Source organism: Phoxinus phoxinus, assembly GCF_949152265.1.
Source record: "Phoxinus phoxinus genome assembly, chromosome: 23".
NCBI lineage: Eukaryota > Metazoa > Chordata > Actinopteri > Cypriniformes > Leuciscidae > Phoxinus > Phoxinus phoxinus.
Window position 1 is genome coordinate 22,156,274 of NC_136898.1, and position 14,545 is coordinate 22,170,818.

General features: G+C 37.6%; 3 protein-coding genes across 8 annotated transcripts; 2 read left to right on the forward strand and 1 right to left on the reverse strand.

Annotated features, from left to right (window-relative positions):
• Positions 1-884: 884 nt before the first annotated feature.
• cldn23.2 (claudin 23.2) lies at positions 885-3,057 on the forward strand. The gene has a single exon (XM_079600846.1). It carries the CDS (start codon positions 1,210-1,212, stop codon positions 1,927-1,929), a length of 720 nt encoding a protein of 239 aa, XP_079456972.1. The 5' UTR covers positions 885-1,209; the 3' UTR covers positions 1,930-3,057.
• Positions 3,058-3,955: 898 nt separating this feature from the next.
• Positions 3,956-5,915, forward strand: cldn23.1 (claudin 23.1). Its single transcript, XM_079600712.1, has one exon. It carries the CDS (start codon positions 4,623-4,625, stop codon positions 5,442-5,444), a length of 822 nt encoding a protein of 273 aa, XP_079456838.1. The 5' UTR covers positions 3,956-4,622; the 3' UTR covers positions 5,445-5,915.
• An 838-nt stretch (positions 5,916-6,753) lies between these two features.
• On the reverse strand, positions 6,754-14,278 carry LOC306992154 (uncharacterized protein). Of its 6 annotated transcripts, XM_079600716.1 has the most exons (5): positions 13,955-14,278; positions 13,811-13,864; positions 12,030-12,319; positions 7,314-7,392; positions 6,754-7,216 (listed from the first exon to the last, which is right to left on the reverse strand). In XM_079600716.1, exons 3-4 carry the CDS (start codon positions 12,308-12,310, stop codon positions 7,344-7,346), a joined length of 330 nt encoding a protein of 109 aa, XP_079456842.1. In that variant the 5' UTR covers positions 12,311-12,319; positions 13,811-13,864; positions 13,955-14,278; the 3' UTR covers positions 6,754-7,216; positions 7,314-7,343. The 6 variants fall into 6 exon arrangements, with proteins under 6 accessions (XP_079456842.1, XP_079456840.1, XP_079456841.1 ...); XM_079600714.1 differs by having other exon boundaries at positions 13,811-14,005; XM_079600715.1 differs by having other exon boundaries at positions 13,827-14,002.
• Between the last annotated feature and the right edge of the window lie 267 nt (positions 14,279-14,545).

A 14,545-nucleotide genomic window follows, 5' to 3' on the forward strand; every position in this document is an offset into this window, starting at 1 on the left:
ATAAACTATAGAGAGCAGCAAACCAACTTGTGCTAAGCTGGTATTTTGGGTACAGTAGGCCTACATCAAAAACATTCATTCTGTCAGCACATTAGTAGTTTAATGGTGAAAGAGGAAAGAATAGGCCTGTACTTTTCATCAAAGACTCTAAAGAAAGCAGTGTCATTGAGGCGCTTGTTCTGGGAGTTTCAGTGACATTTCAAACATGCTTTCATGGTTTCGAGAGTTTCATCATATTCATATTCACAAAATGATGCAACAACCTTAACACGCACAGAATACAACATGCCAACACTGTGAAACGTTCACAATGCAGAACTTAATGCAGTTTAAGCAGCAAGAACTCTTTACAGAGCAGTGTTGTTTCAGCATTTATACTAGGCTAGTTTTTATTAATATTTTGAGTTAGTGTTTATTTTATTTCGAGTAATGAAAATGTTTTTTGATTGTTTTAGTAAGTTATAAGTTAACTAACCCTGTTACAGAGTTTTGATGCAGGAAACATTTATGGACAGAAATTATGCACCAAAAGCTGAATGTTGATTCTTTGAAAGTCTTTCTCTGAAAGTTGTTTTTTCCTTTTCCTTTAATTTTTTTCTGCTTTCATTTAATTTTTGTTTAATTTAATATTCAGAACTATAAGATATATGATCATTAAATCTATGGCTATATGGTTTCCTAATAAAGTTCCAAATAAATGCCAAAAGAGAAAGGGAAATCGACAGGAAATCACAAGAGGAAACCATTTAAAGACGTATAAATTTAATTTAATTTTTGGTATAGCTATCAAAATACTCTGGATCTTGTTTCATTTAAAACGTAGTGGAAAAAAATATAGGCTACCATATAACATTAATAAATTGACAACATATTCCAATTATCTATAACATGTATAACTTTATTAACAAATAATTTATTCGAGATGTCCACCAACATCAGCACCAAAGTCTCCCCTACAATTTTTCGTATCGCATGTTGTCATCTACAAACACTGATGCCGAGTGGGCGTGGCCTAGGCTACAGGTGTGCCGAAACTTGGAGCAGTTTTGATGTTGACGAGACCGACAGTCACGTGACGTTCAACAATAGCCAGATTTAATGGGATCCTCCCACCAGAAGTTTCTACTGCCCTTATACTTTTTACACACACGAAACAAAGTAATTGATTTCCAGAGGGGCTACTTTTGTGTGTGATCTCCCAAATTTGTCATGAGAACCCCTGGGATTTTTATTTTCGGGATGGTGCTCGCGCCTTGCGGGTGGCTTCTGGAGCTGGTCAGCACCGTGGCACCAGGCTGGCGCACGATCAACAACATCCCCGGAGAATCCCTCGATCTGGTCCTCCAGCAAGGATTATGGGACATCTGCAAGACTTTCTCATCAACCCGGGATATTCAGTGCAACCAGCCGGACACTCAGTACTTCGGCGCGCAGATCATCCAGATCGCGCGAGGCTTGATGCTGGCGTCACTCATCCTCAATGCCATCGCCTTCGGCGTGGCGACGGCCGGGGTGCGGTGCTGGACGGATAAACCGCACTGGACCGTCGCGGGCGTCGGAGGTGTCCTCATCTTCATCTCAGGGGTCCTCACCATCATCCCAGTGGCGTGGTACACTCACATCATGACCACCATCTTCTCCACGTCCCCCGACATTCGTGTGGGATACTGCCTGGTGCTGGGCTTCATCGGCGGGTGCATGGAGGTGCTCGGGGGGTTGGTGATGTCCATCGGGTTGTGTCGGCGCTGTGACGGACGGAAGCCGAGGACAGACACGCGCAGAGTCCCGGTGCCCAGTGTGATCAGCGGGAGCAGTGTCCCGTACTACTCCAAACAAACCGAGATGGACCTCACGCGAGCGAAGACGCAACAGGACCGTCGACCAGTGAACACGACGACTAGAGCACGACCTTACGACTCCGATTTGTAAAATACAAACTTTTAACCTTGTGAATGCAAGACCCTTACGACAAACACCACCGTGACCATCGCAGTCTCCAGTCTCTCAGGCTGGCTAAGCTGGTTTTGCTGGTTTTAGCTGGTCTCCCAGCCTGGTCAGTGGTCAGCTAAAAAAAAGAAAAGAAAAAGTGTCCAAAACACCTCTAAAACCAGCCTGGCAGACCAGCTAAAACAAGCCAACTATCTCAGGCTGGTTTAAGCCGGTTTTTTTGTTTGTTTTTTGTTTCTTCAGCAGGGATGTCAACGTTTCATTAATTTTTTTGAATGACATATTTTTTTAGCTATAACAGGACAATATTGTGGGAAAAAAAGGCCTTTAGCATTTAGAAAATGCCTTATATTTTGCAATGGCATTGTAAAATTTAATGATTTCCCGGAAAAACTTAGTCACTGTAAAATTTACAGTCAAAGCAAGCAGTAAAAGTAAGGGGCCTAAAGTTGAAATAGTTTTTATTGTCGTTATGTTTTGTTACATTTTAGGTTTTTAGTTCACGTTGAAAATTGTGTGTGTGTGTGTGTGTGTGTGGAAAGGCCTTTTTTGATTAACTATAATTCATCATGTGACCATCTGTTTTACCACCTGTATTATCATTGATGTTATTAGTGTAACCTCATATCAACTGTTGCGGAAATCATGGTTACCATTATAAATGTTGTTAAGGGAAGTGAAGTTTTGAGGTTATATTGAAGAGCACTAACACCATCCGTTTGGTTTTATACTTTGCACTTTATAATATAAAGCCCTTGTAATTTTATTGGCAGTTCCTTCACTGTCGTGTCGTAGCACACTGGGCTCTAATGTATAAATACAGTAACTTATCAGGAACCTCTTAAGTTTGCGCAGTTATACCAACTGCAAAAAGCAAACACATTCTTTTGAAGTAAGCTAATATTTGCACTGCACACGGTACAGAAGTGTATGTCTCTAGACATAACCATGTAAAATATCTTTGTGGATTTTTTTTTTGTTCAATTTGAATGCAAATGGTTGAAGGCTGTTTATTTCCCTGTATTTTTATGGTGATGATGAACATTGTCAAGAGCTGTGGCTCATCTTTACCTGTATGAATATAATAAATGATGAAGCTAAAAATTGCTCATTTGGAACAATGTTTAACTTAATGCGTCCTAATAACAAATAGTATCCTCTTCTTGCATTTCCATTAATAAGCTATTTTTAAATGTGATGTTTTATATTCCATTTTATGGAAGTCATAAATATAACAACAATTAGAATATAACATTAAGCCATTAACTTAGTACGATTAATCATGATCAATCACATCCAAAGTAAAAGTTTGTGTTTAAATAATATATGTACTGTATGTGTATAATTATTTTGTATATATAAATACACACACATGCATATATTTTAGAAAAAATTGTTATTTATATATAAAATATTTATATTTATATATAATATAAATTATGTATATATACATGCGAATAGTTCTTAAATATATATATATGCATATGTGTGTATTTATATATACAAAATAATTATACACATACAGTACATATATTATTTAAACACAAACTTTTATTTTGGATACGATTAATCGTTGCCCATCCGTCATAATGACAATGAGAAAAAAGTTGATATGACATACTTCATAAGTAAAAAAAAGTCAAAATAATGAGATAGCTGAAATTATGACTTATTAATATCAGAATTATGACTTTTTAAGTCAATTTAAACTTAGTATGTCTTAATTTCGACTTTCCATCTCATAAACATGACTTAATTGTGATTTTCAAAAACATTTTTTTCCTTGTGGCAGAAATGGGCTTCCATAATATTTTCATTAATTATAAGCATATATTATATTATATGATATTATATATATTATAGCATATATTTTCCCCTAGCATGACAAAAATGAAAACGAAAAAAACAACAACAACTGTAAAGCAGTTGTTAAACAAACCCAATTATGAAAAAGAAAATCTGGACAAAATGTATTAAATGCATCAACATTAAACAATTATTTGGCCAAAATTATTTAATGAATGACCTGTATAAAGTTACAGCATGTAAAACAACAAGAGTGAGAAGGCATATGAATACACCAAAAACAATGTTTTCATTCATCCAATTAAACACATTTAGGGTAATGGTTCACATCTATATTTCATAACTTGAGCCAATTCAAAATATATAACTTTCCCTACATAATATTTTCTGTCAATGAAAACTATTTCATGAGAATGTAAGGTGATCAGTGTTTCCTTTGGACTTCCTTGGCTGTAACAGTGTATAGATACAGATGTGAAACATTAAGTATGCAGCAGTAAAAACTATATTTTGAACGGATTGCAAACTGATTGATTGAAACCAACACAGACTGAACAAATGTTTATGCAGATGAACTTCTGACCTGAAACCTCACAGTTACTCCGGTATAACCACTGTTTCTCTGTGACAACATGCCCCAGTCAACCCTATTCATCCCCTAGCCCTTGCATACTGGTATTCCAGGTATAAGCTGAAACATGGCATGCAGGTAAAAACCAGTTTTGTGTGAGTTTAAACCAGGTATTCGACACCACACCTTCAGATGCTAATCACAGAGAGCCACCTCCTCCAGGTTTCAGTGTGTTTCTTCTTAAGCACAAGAGACGCTTGACTCGCTTTATACGGGGACGGCTGCTCAACCCTCAAGCATGCGCACTCCGGGGATCTTGATATTCGGCATGGTCCTGGCCCCCTGCGGATGGATCCTGGACCTGACCAGCACGGTTGCACCAAACTGGCGCACCATAAACAACCTGGCCGGCCAATCTGTGGACCTGGTGGTGGAGCAAGGTATCTGGGACATCTGCAATACCTTCACAACGTCTAGAACGCAACTGTGCAACCAACGCACCAATGACAATACGTACTTCAACAACCAGATCATTCCGATCGCTCAAGGAATGATGATCGCGTCGTTGATCGTGACCATCCTTGGCCTAGCGGTGGCGACCCCTGGAGTCAGATGCTGGAGGGACAGACCGAGATGGATCCTGGCTAGTCTCGGCGGGCTCCTCATCTTCTGCTCCGGAGTCCTGACCATTATTCCAATAGCGTGGTACACTTACCTTCTCAACGGCCTCAACTCCACCTCGGTCAAGAAAGACCCATTGAAAGCGGATGACATTCGTGTGGGATACTGCATCGTTTTGGGCTTCATCGGAGGCATCATGGAGATCCTCGGCGGTTTGGTGATGTTCGTCGGGATCTGCTCCTGCTGCGGCGGACGCAACCGCGGAGAAAAGCCTGGAATCAACACAGGAAGACCAACGACCAGACCAACGACCAGGCTAGCGGACAGACCGACGCCGCTGCCCAGGGTCAGCGCACCGAGAAGCTACACCAGTGAAAGCAGCGTATCGTACTCGCAGAAGTCACTGGACGACGACCTGGACTTCCCGAGGGCCAAACCCCAGGGCAGGGGGATTGTGAACACATCCTACAGCGGAAGACCTTACGATGCTGACCTGTAAGATGACCAGCGCATACTGTGAATATTAGTTTACCACTTGTGAACGCCGTGCTAGCTGTCTACAACCGGAGCGTACACTCGCTACACCAGTACTTTTGAGTGTTTACAACAGAAAGCGATCGTGCTTTTGCCAGGATAAGTAACATGAGGACTTTAATTTTAGACTTGTAAATAGCCAAAAATGTAACTTCCTGTCGAAGGTTTGTAATACGGGTTAAAATCTACTCATGCATCTTAATCTAGCGTAATGATATTATCACATTAGTAATGAAGGATTGTGCAATATTTCTTTCTTCTGCTGCTGGAAAGTTTAGTGAAAAGGGTTAGCTGGGTTTTCTGTGATGCAGTGTAACTAGTAATACTGGTTGTTTCAGTTTGATCCTCCCTGCAAGCATGTGGGTCATGTCTGAACGGTCACGTGATCATGAGTCATGTGAACAATACAGCGATAGTCGTGAAGTATGAATAATAATGTTGCGGTTTAATGAAGGGCAGTGAGCAGATAACTTACTGTACATTCTTCAGTCTGGAAGCATCACAACAAACTTAACCGTTACACAAATGACATGAGATATTACTCATTAACTGTAAAAACAGATGCTTTTAAGAGCAACAAGGTGTAAATGAGGTTACATGGTAATAAAACCGTCCAGATAAAGGAAGTAGTGTTAATGTGACTTTATTTTGCTGTAACTCATCAGATCGTGTCATATTTCCATTCCTCAGGGTTCAAGGTTTGTGTGCTTTCTGACAGCAATAAAACATCTTTTAAATCTCTTTGTAACCATTTTTATTTTTTTTGTATTAAAGTACTATTTATTAAAAAACAGTGCTGTCCATTTGTATCGATAACCACAGTACAATTATACAAATGACCGCCTAAAGAAATGAATATCAATATGGCAACACCTTTTAACACTGGTTTAAAAAGAATAACTACAATAGTATATTGTAGACGTTATACTATAATAAGAATGCTAATGATAATATACTTTGGCCTTTTGTAAAAACCAAAACGCACTTGCTATAGAAATATATGGCGCAACCGTTGTAATTTATCCTACTAAACATAAAATTGAACATATTGTTTATTTTTGCAAGCATATTGATCACAAGCTAAAGTATATCGCAAACTAAATGTGAAAAAGTATTCACATTATTAAAGATGTCAAATGGAAGAACTTAATTTCATGTGGAAACATAATACTAATATATATATTAGGCTCTATATATATATATATATATATTAGTATATATGTATATATAGCAAATGTTGTTGAAATCTTTCAGTTTGCCTGAAATACAAACAGTCATAATTATATAAACGAAAAAATCTTTATTATAAAATACTGTACAAACAGGGTTTCACGCAGAGCTGTTGTGTAACTCCAAAAGTAAAATGAAATTCAACTAAGACCCATAGAAATTGTGGTGGCTGTTTTCCATAAATGTTTGAAAGATACTGATCAGTCCATGCAACCAATCAGCTTTCAGTCAGAGAAACTCACCGGACAGGCCTGAGCTAAATATAACCGCACTGGAATACCTGGCGTGTTTCAGAAACAAGTCGATGCACATTTAACAGGAACGCCAGTCCAAACCATGTTTAGAAATGTGTTGCAAACTTCATGCATTTCACATGCAATAGTTTTCATTTAAACGTTGAGTGCACCAATAACATGTGAATACATTCATGCACATCTCAGTGTGAGGTAAGTGTCATGGTGGAAAGCGGATGTATTTGACGTACAAGTGCGTTATGCGTTGATTGTTCTGTTGGAAGAGGGAAGCAAAGAGAGAAACAGTGTGAGTCTACTTTTGTGACCACAGAGTTCATCTCATTGTCTGTGATGCACAATGAACGACAAACCTGTTTTATGGCACGCTGCATTAAGACGTGTTAAATATGCGCTCCATTTCTCATCAGGGATTCTTCAGCGGTCTTTTTTCTGTTGACAAAGAGGTAAAAATCAGTTTACAGACTTCATGAATGCTTTAAAAGTTTGGTCTCTTTTTAAAGAAGACCCTCAGAAAGTTAAAATAGAAAATAATGTGGACTCTAAAACTGCTATAAATTCAAAGCCGCATGTCTAACCAAGTTGTGTCCCAAATTTAAACTTGATATCACAAAAACTGAGGTTCCTGTGAGATTTTGTTTAGGCGCTGTACCAAAAATAGCCACTAGACAACCACAATCCATTGAATTTGGTGCGTTCTCTTCTATCGGGTGCTAAATATAGAAACCAGGGGCCTCATTTATAAAACTGTGCGTAGGAACCTTACTAAAAGTGTACGTACGCACAAAAGCCGAAAATGGCGTACGCAAAAAAAAAATCAGATTTATAAAACCGTGCGTACGCACACCTGCACGCAATTTTCACTTTATAAATCACAGCCTACCTGATAATTTGCGTACGCAAAAAAAAAACATTTACCGCCCTTTCTCCGCCCATATTCAACCATATATAGACAATGCAAATTACCTCATTAGCCATGCATATATTAAAGGAGCAAGGACATTTGTGTTTTTTAAACCATAATGAGTGATAGGCCTACATCCATTCAAGAATGGAAGTGAAAGAAATTAAATTTACGTACTTTCAGCATATAGTTCCTTTTATGTCTTTAAACTAAACATGCATGTATGTATCTTTAGCACCCATAATGGTGATTTAATGTTATTCTTCTGACCCCAAAATTTTCAACTGTAACTCCTCCAAGAGCTTTAACTCTACAAACTCGGGTCAGACCTTCAGACTGTTCTGACTTGGTGTGTTATATCTTTTCAAACTGTTTTGACTTTCAGTTTTCTTAAAAATGTATATAAAAAATCATAAAAATCCCATAGACTTACATTGCAGAGTGCTCAAATTGAGCCAAGACAAGGTTGGGCCATTAGTGTACAAGCCAAAAACTCAAATCTAAACTCCCTGAATCCCTAGACTCAATTAAACTACCATTCTAAATCTATCTATCTATCTATCTATCTATCTATCTATCTATCTATCTATCTATCTATCTATCTATCTATCTATCTATCTATCTATCTATCTATCTATCTATCTATCTATCTTTCAAACTAACTTATCTTTCTTTCTTACTAATCTATCTATCTATCAAACTTTAACCTACTTTACACATCAAACTACTTTAAACTTCTTCAAACTCTCTGGTCCGGCTTTCTCAAGCCAGCTTAAAGTTTGTCTCAACATTTTTTGTTGTAACTGGGACTTATGAGCAACTTGTAAATATTAAAATATGTCAAACTTAATTTTGCCATTTTGCAAAGGGTTAATTCCCTTTATCCGCAGTCAGTTCCTCAACTCACCATCAGTGTCGCCAAACTGCTTTGTCTTCAAAATGTGCGTACGCATGGGTCAGAGTTTGCGTGGAGGTGCGCATATTTTCACGTCAAGTTTTTCTTTATAAATCCCACGTTTTGCGCAGGAACTGGCGTACGCATGTTTTCAGCCCCGTTTTGTGCGTACGCAAGCTTTATAAATGAGGCCCCTGGAGTCTCAGACCTTTCAGTCGATAAGCGTTTTGTCAATTTTTGAAACATGACATCACCTGGTAGGGGGAGGAGCCAGACAGATGAAAGGTTTTAAAGTCCCCCTGTAGTCAATCATTTTATCCCTCATCTTTGAGCACCAAAAGGATATATTTAAGCATATTTTTCCATGAATATTTCTTTTCATGCCTTAAAATAGCTTCAATAGCTACACCCTTGGCTCCTTTAGTATACGCGGTTCTATGAATATGCAAATTAGCCCCGCCTCCACTCACTCCACCAGCTCAGAGATCCACTCATTGATCTGATTGGTTACAAGGTAGTTTGTGATTAGTGTGTGTTTTTGAGACTGTCTTTGGTTCACTGCAGTTTTAAGGAGACAATACTCAGCAATGGTGTTGAAACCATGAATATATTCATATTAAAAACACCACATAGAAAAATAAACGAGATTAAAAGCTTGATTTACACCACAGGGGAGCTTTAAAGTCCAATATCAAATTTCAAAACGCTTTTCAGTGTTTTGAATATTTAAGCTTATGAATTCTACCCATTTTTTTATGATTACTAAAATGTTTGTATAAGCGCACAATAAATAAGTAAATAAGCGCACAAAGTTAACCCTTTATATTGGCCGTTACATATTTAAAACAGTAATATCCTATACTAAACCTAAACTAATCTTGACAAACTATATATCATTTGAAAGCTTATAATCTCTAGTTTACATATTTGGTGACTGATTTAAAAAAATACATTACAGAGGAGCCGTAATTTATCAATTTGCAACAATAATATTTTCATACTCCTAAGACGTGTTCAGACCTTTATTTTGAAATAGTGATGAACATGAAAAATCATGAAAGAAAGGTAGAAACCTCAGTTTGATGAGGTTTCATGCCAAGAGTTCAAAAGATAGCATCCATTCAATTATTTTAGAAAAAAAGATCTGAAAATGTTTTAAATATAAAAGAAAAAAAATAATAGATTCACCATTTGTGATGTGGCAGCGAGCTATAATGCACATACGTGATCTTTCGGTGTTTCTTAGAGGTTGAATTGTATGAAACTTCATAAATTGTATGAAAATTGTAAAAATAATTCCGATCACTCAAACAACATATGGAAATGGAGACGGCCTTATATGGGCAGTAATGTCAACTAGTGGAGAAGTGTGGTACTGCGCCCAAACTAAATCTCACTGAAAGCTTATTTTTTGAGATATCAACCTAAAATTTGAAACACAACTTGTTCAGATTTTTGCCTTTGATTCTTTTGCAGTTTTAGAGTCCTCCAGGTTTTGAAAATATATATATTTTATATAAAATAATAATAATTTAATTTTTAACGTTGTACATTTTCATAAACTCAAACTTCTATAACTTTTTTTCTGTTTAACTGTCTTAATTTGTTTAACTTCTACAAAAATCTACCAAGTGTCTTCTTAAAAACAAGACCAATCTTACATCTATATTCCAAAGCATTCTTGAATTACAACCATTTAACTTCGGAAAGTGCATTTTCATGTCTATTAAAAAAAGGGGGGCGCTTGATAGGTTAATACATGTGCCGAGTTCTTAGAAATATACTCTTTGTATTCATGTTGCATTTATATAGTAGCCTAAGGCTGGGCGTCATGACGGTATACTATCGTGACCACAGTATAAAGTGTCTATCGTTAGAGAGTTTCCTATATCATTCATTTCACGGTATATTCACGTAGCACAGTCGGCTACTACTTAAAGTTAAAAACACGTGAGAGTGACAAAGAAACATGAATGAGAGTTTAGGGATGTGCTTGATGTGGAGCACAATAAGCTATGAAAAATAACTGACACACAGCTGAGAAACCACCTCTCAAGACAGCACGCGATCGTCAATTCAGTTCTCTCTCCAGAGCAGAAAAAACACGCTTCTACTGATGCCTTCGTCTTCTATATTTAATGTATTCCTCTCAAGAATCAGGACAATCAACATCACAAACAAAACATCAAATGGACGCCGTGAAAAAACTGAAAATAAACGTGAAGGGATTTTGCGATGACGTCGATATAGCTTATTAAACTGAAATACACACAGTACCTTAAATTATAAATAAATGATAACCAGATATAACATACCGTGTGCCTTCCAATCAGGATTCAGGAGACATTTTCTGATCAAAAAATGTGTTTGCGACACCCTGTGTTTCTTTGGTTTTTTTCCGGTTCACGCAAATAAATAAATCACATGAAAAGTACGTCTTGTGTTACTCATTTTCTCCAGTAGGTGTCACTATTGCCAAACTATCATGCAAATCAACCAAATAAGTATTCAAGTATTATACAACATTTATAAAACAGACATTTTTTTCAAAAGGTGACAAATATTCAGCATGAAAATACACTCTCTGCGACAGCTACAGTCGGAGTATTCACGGAGTATTCAAATAAAAATAGTCGGTTATGTCTTAAATGAACGTAAACAGTTCTGTGAAAACCGGATGCGTGTGTCAGTAAATTGGATCAGTGCATTCGGCCTTAAAGGGACAGCAGCATAAATAAACTGCTGTCTGTCTCAATGTTAATCAAACAACAAAAGACACAGAAAATCACTCACTGATCCTGACTGAATCACTTCTGTATCTTTGACAAGAATCAGTTCATATTTGATTCATACTGTGAAGACTATGTCATGTTTTAGTTACCGGTATACACTATTCAATATCTGTAGTATTTCTTTGTACTTGGTTCGAGAAGTTTTAAAATATATTTTCTGAGGTAAAATTATTTATTCATTCATAAAGTTTTTGAGGAGTTGCAACACATTTTACAAAACAAACTTTCAATCACAAAATAAAGGTTCTTTATTGGCATTTATGGTTCCATATAGAACCTTTAACATCCATAGAACATTTCCATTCCACAAAAAGTTCTTTAGATTATTCATTTGTTCTTCACTAAGAAAACAGGGTTCTTTTTAGAACTGTTCGCTGGAATGTTCTTTGGGGAATCAAAAATGCTCTGCAGGGCTTGAATAAATGAAAAAAAAAATATGAATGAACAGAAATAGAAAGGAATCCAGGCAAAGTCTCACCTCTTCTTTGCCTTTTGCCTTTGTCGGAGAAATGCCATCCCAAAGAACAGGACGATGAAGCCGACGATGACCACCAGCACGCCGACGGTGAGAGGAACAGACAGAGCCTCGTTGATGGTTTCGTCACAGGAGTCTCCCGTGTATCCCAGCGTACACTCACAGCTGGGCTCCCCGTTGGCCAGCACACATCTACCATACTGGCATATGACATGTTCACATGCCACCAGACGCCGAGACACGCCGCCTTCTTCATCCAGAGGACTGGTGGACAGGGCAGACATACCCAAGCTCTGGAGTCAAACACACACACTGCAGAAATCGGTTTCAAGAACACAGACACACACCTCAAAATCTCTTAGTGGCAACAAGGTTGTGGACAGTGGGGTAAGATGTGCCACCTCCTACAAAAGTTGTAGTGTTTCTCAAATGCAGTTCCCGGGACTAACCTTGCAGATGCCTCCCTATATTACAACCCACAAAGAAGCTGACGAATTGAGCCAGACGTTTTTATTAAAATATGTAGGTAGGTGGGTCTCCAGGGCTGGAGTTGAGAAACATTGCTCAAGGCAACTACGCCCAGTTGTTTTTCAGGACGTGTCTGATCCAGGGATAGGCAACGCAGGTCCTGGAGAGTTTAGCGCCAACCCTGAAAAACCCTCACCTGCTGCGTGTAGTCTTAGTATTGATTCGAGTTGGAGCTAAACTCTGCAGGACAGCAGCACTCAAGGACTACCCTATCCCTGCTCTAATCCAATGTTATCAGAGGAAATCAGCAATATCACAAGCCCATAGAAATATCATTTCATAAAAAGGTGTGCCGTGACACATCTTACCCCACTTTATGGGTAACGGATGTTGAGTTAACGGGAGTTGGAGTTGACAGAGAGGACACAAGGAAAAAATACTTATAAAAGATTTCTTATTAATGATCATAAATACAGTAGAAACGTAATTGTGTGATATCATTACAATTTAAAATAAATATTTTAAAATGTAATGTATTCCTGTGATCAAAGCTGAATTTTCTGCATCATTACTCCACTATTCAGTGTCACATGATCCTTCAGAAATTATTCTAATATGATGATTTGATTCTCAAAAACATTTATTATTATCATCATCAATGCTGAAAACAGTTGCATGTGATGGACTTTGCGTGCGTTGCCCCTATAAACCATACATTTAAAGTGCATGGTTTCAAGAAAAAGTAATACTTTTCTCTGTTGGAACTTAGTATTGAGATACTAAGTAAGCAAATTAATGCTAAATAATTGTGAATGTAATTTTGTAACACCAATCCTAAAAGGATCAATTAAACACATTAACAGATTAGGCTACAATGTGGAATTGCAATTTTTAGTTTAATTCTTCAGAAAAAAGGTATCACATCAGTGTAAACTTGGCCACTTACCAGGAAGCAAATGTAGAGCTATTTTTAGGCAAATTCTCTAAGCAAATGAACATATGAAGACAATACACACTACCTTATAAAACAGTTCGCCTAGTGTCAATGGAAGTATGCTATTCAGAAAGCGCGGTAAAGACCTAAAACAAAATAACTATTACAGCGAGTGTCCAAAACTATAAGATATAAATATAATCGATAGCTATACTCACCATTTCCCAAGTCAAAGGTGGAAAAATACAATTAAAAGTCTAGGTGTTTAACTGTATACAAATGTGGAAGAGAAACCAGAGACAGAAATGGCTTTAGAGGAGCTGGACGGCTAGGCACGAGAAGAATAAAGCAATGCTCTCAAGCGGAAATTAAAGAGACCCACCCATTCACCACATCACCTGGGGAACTCGGTGAAACACAATTCCTGCTTGGTCGCCTAAAGAGGAGTGAACTTCAGGTTAGACAAGGGCCAGAGATGAGGATAACAGTGCAGTGACAGTCTGACAACAATCAGTGTTGTATGTACCATGTGGGCGCTGACACCCTATAAACAATCACATATTTCCTTGTCGGCGGCGCGGCACGCGCGTCCCGATCGTTTATATAGCCTACTGTCTATGGTCCCGATCCACGGCGTGGCGCCTCATAAGGTCACGTGAGGAGTCGGACGACTGCCAAAATGTGACTTAATTCGTATTTTATTTTAGTGCAGATATGTTTTATAGCTAAATAAAATTAAATCAAACGATAGCTTTATGCGAGAAAGAGACCGATAATCAACTCACGGAGTCCATCATTCCAACAGAGATTCAAATAAATAACTGTTGTGAAGTCTTAAAACGTTAAGAATAATCTTAAAAGTGTTTAATGCAGAATTTAAACATCCATGACTAAACAATATACACATCCTACACACTTTGCATGTTGCAGCATTTATTAAATCAGCTGACAGTTTAACTTAAACATATCATATCACACAATGAGCAAATCTTGTGGGCCAATAACAAGAGAAAACAAAGAGAAGCAAACACCACAAAACAATAAATGGAGTTATTTTGCTGGGAGAACGCAACTTTGACGTCAATACAGAGAACCCTTAGTCCTGATTCACACTGGA

Coding starts and splice junctions, on each gene's coding strand:
- cldn23.2 (XM_079600846.1), top strand. CDS start 1,210: ATGAGAACCCCTGGGATTTTTATTTTCGGGATGGTGCTCGCGCCTTGC.
- cldn23.1 (XM_079600712.1), top strand. CDS start 4,623: ATGCGCACTCCGGGGATCTTGATATTCGGCATGGTCCTGGCCCCCTGC.
- LOC306992154 (XM_079600713.1), bottom strand. Junction 7,393..12,029: donor AGGCAAAAGGCAAAGAAGAG/GTGAGACTTTGC, acceptor CTTTGTCAACAG/AAAAAAGACCGCTGAAGAAT.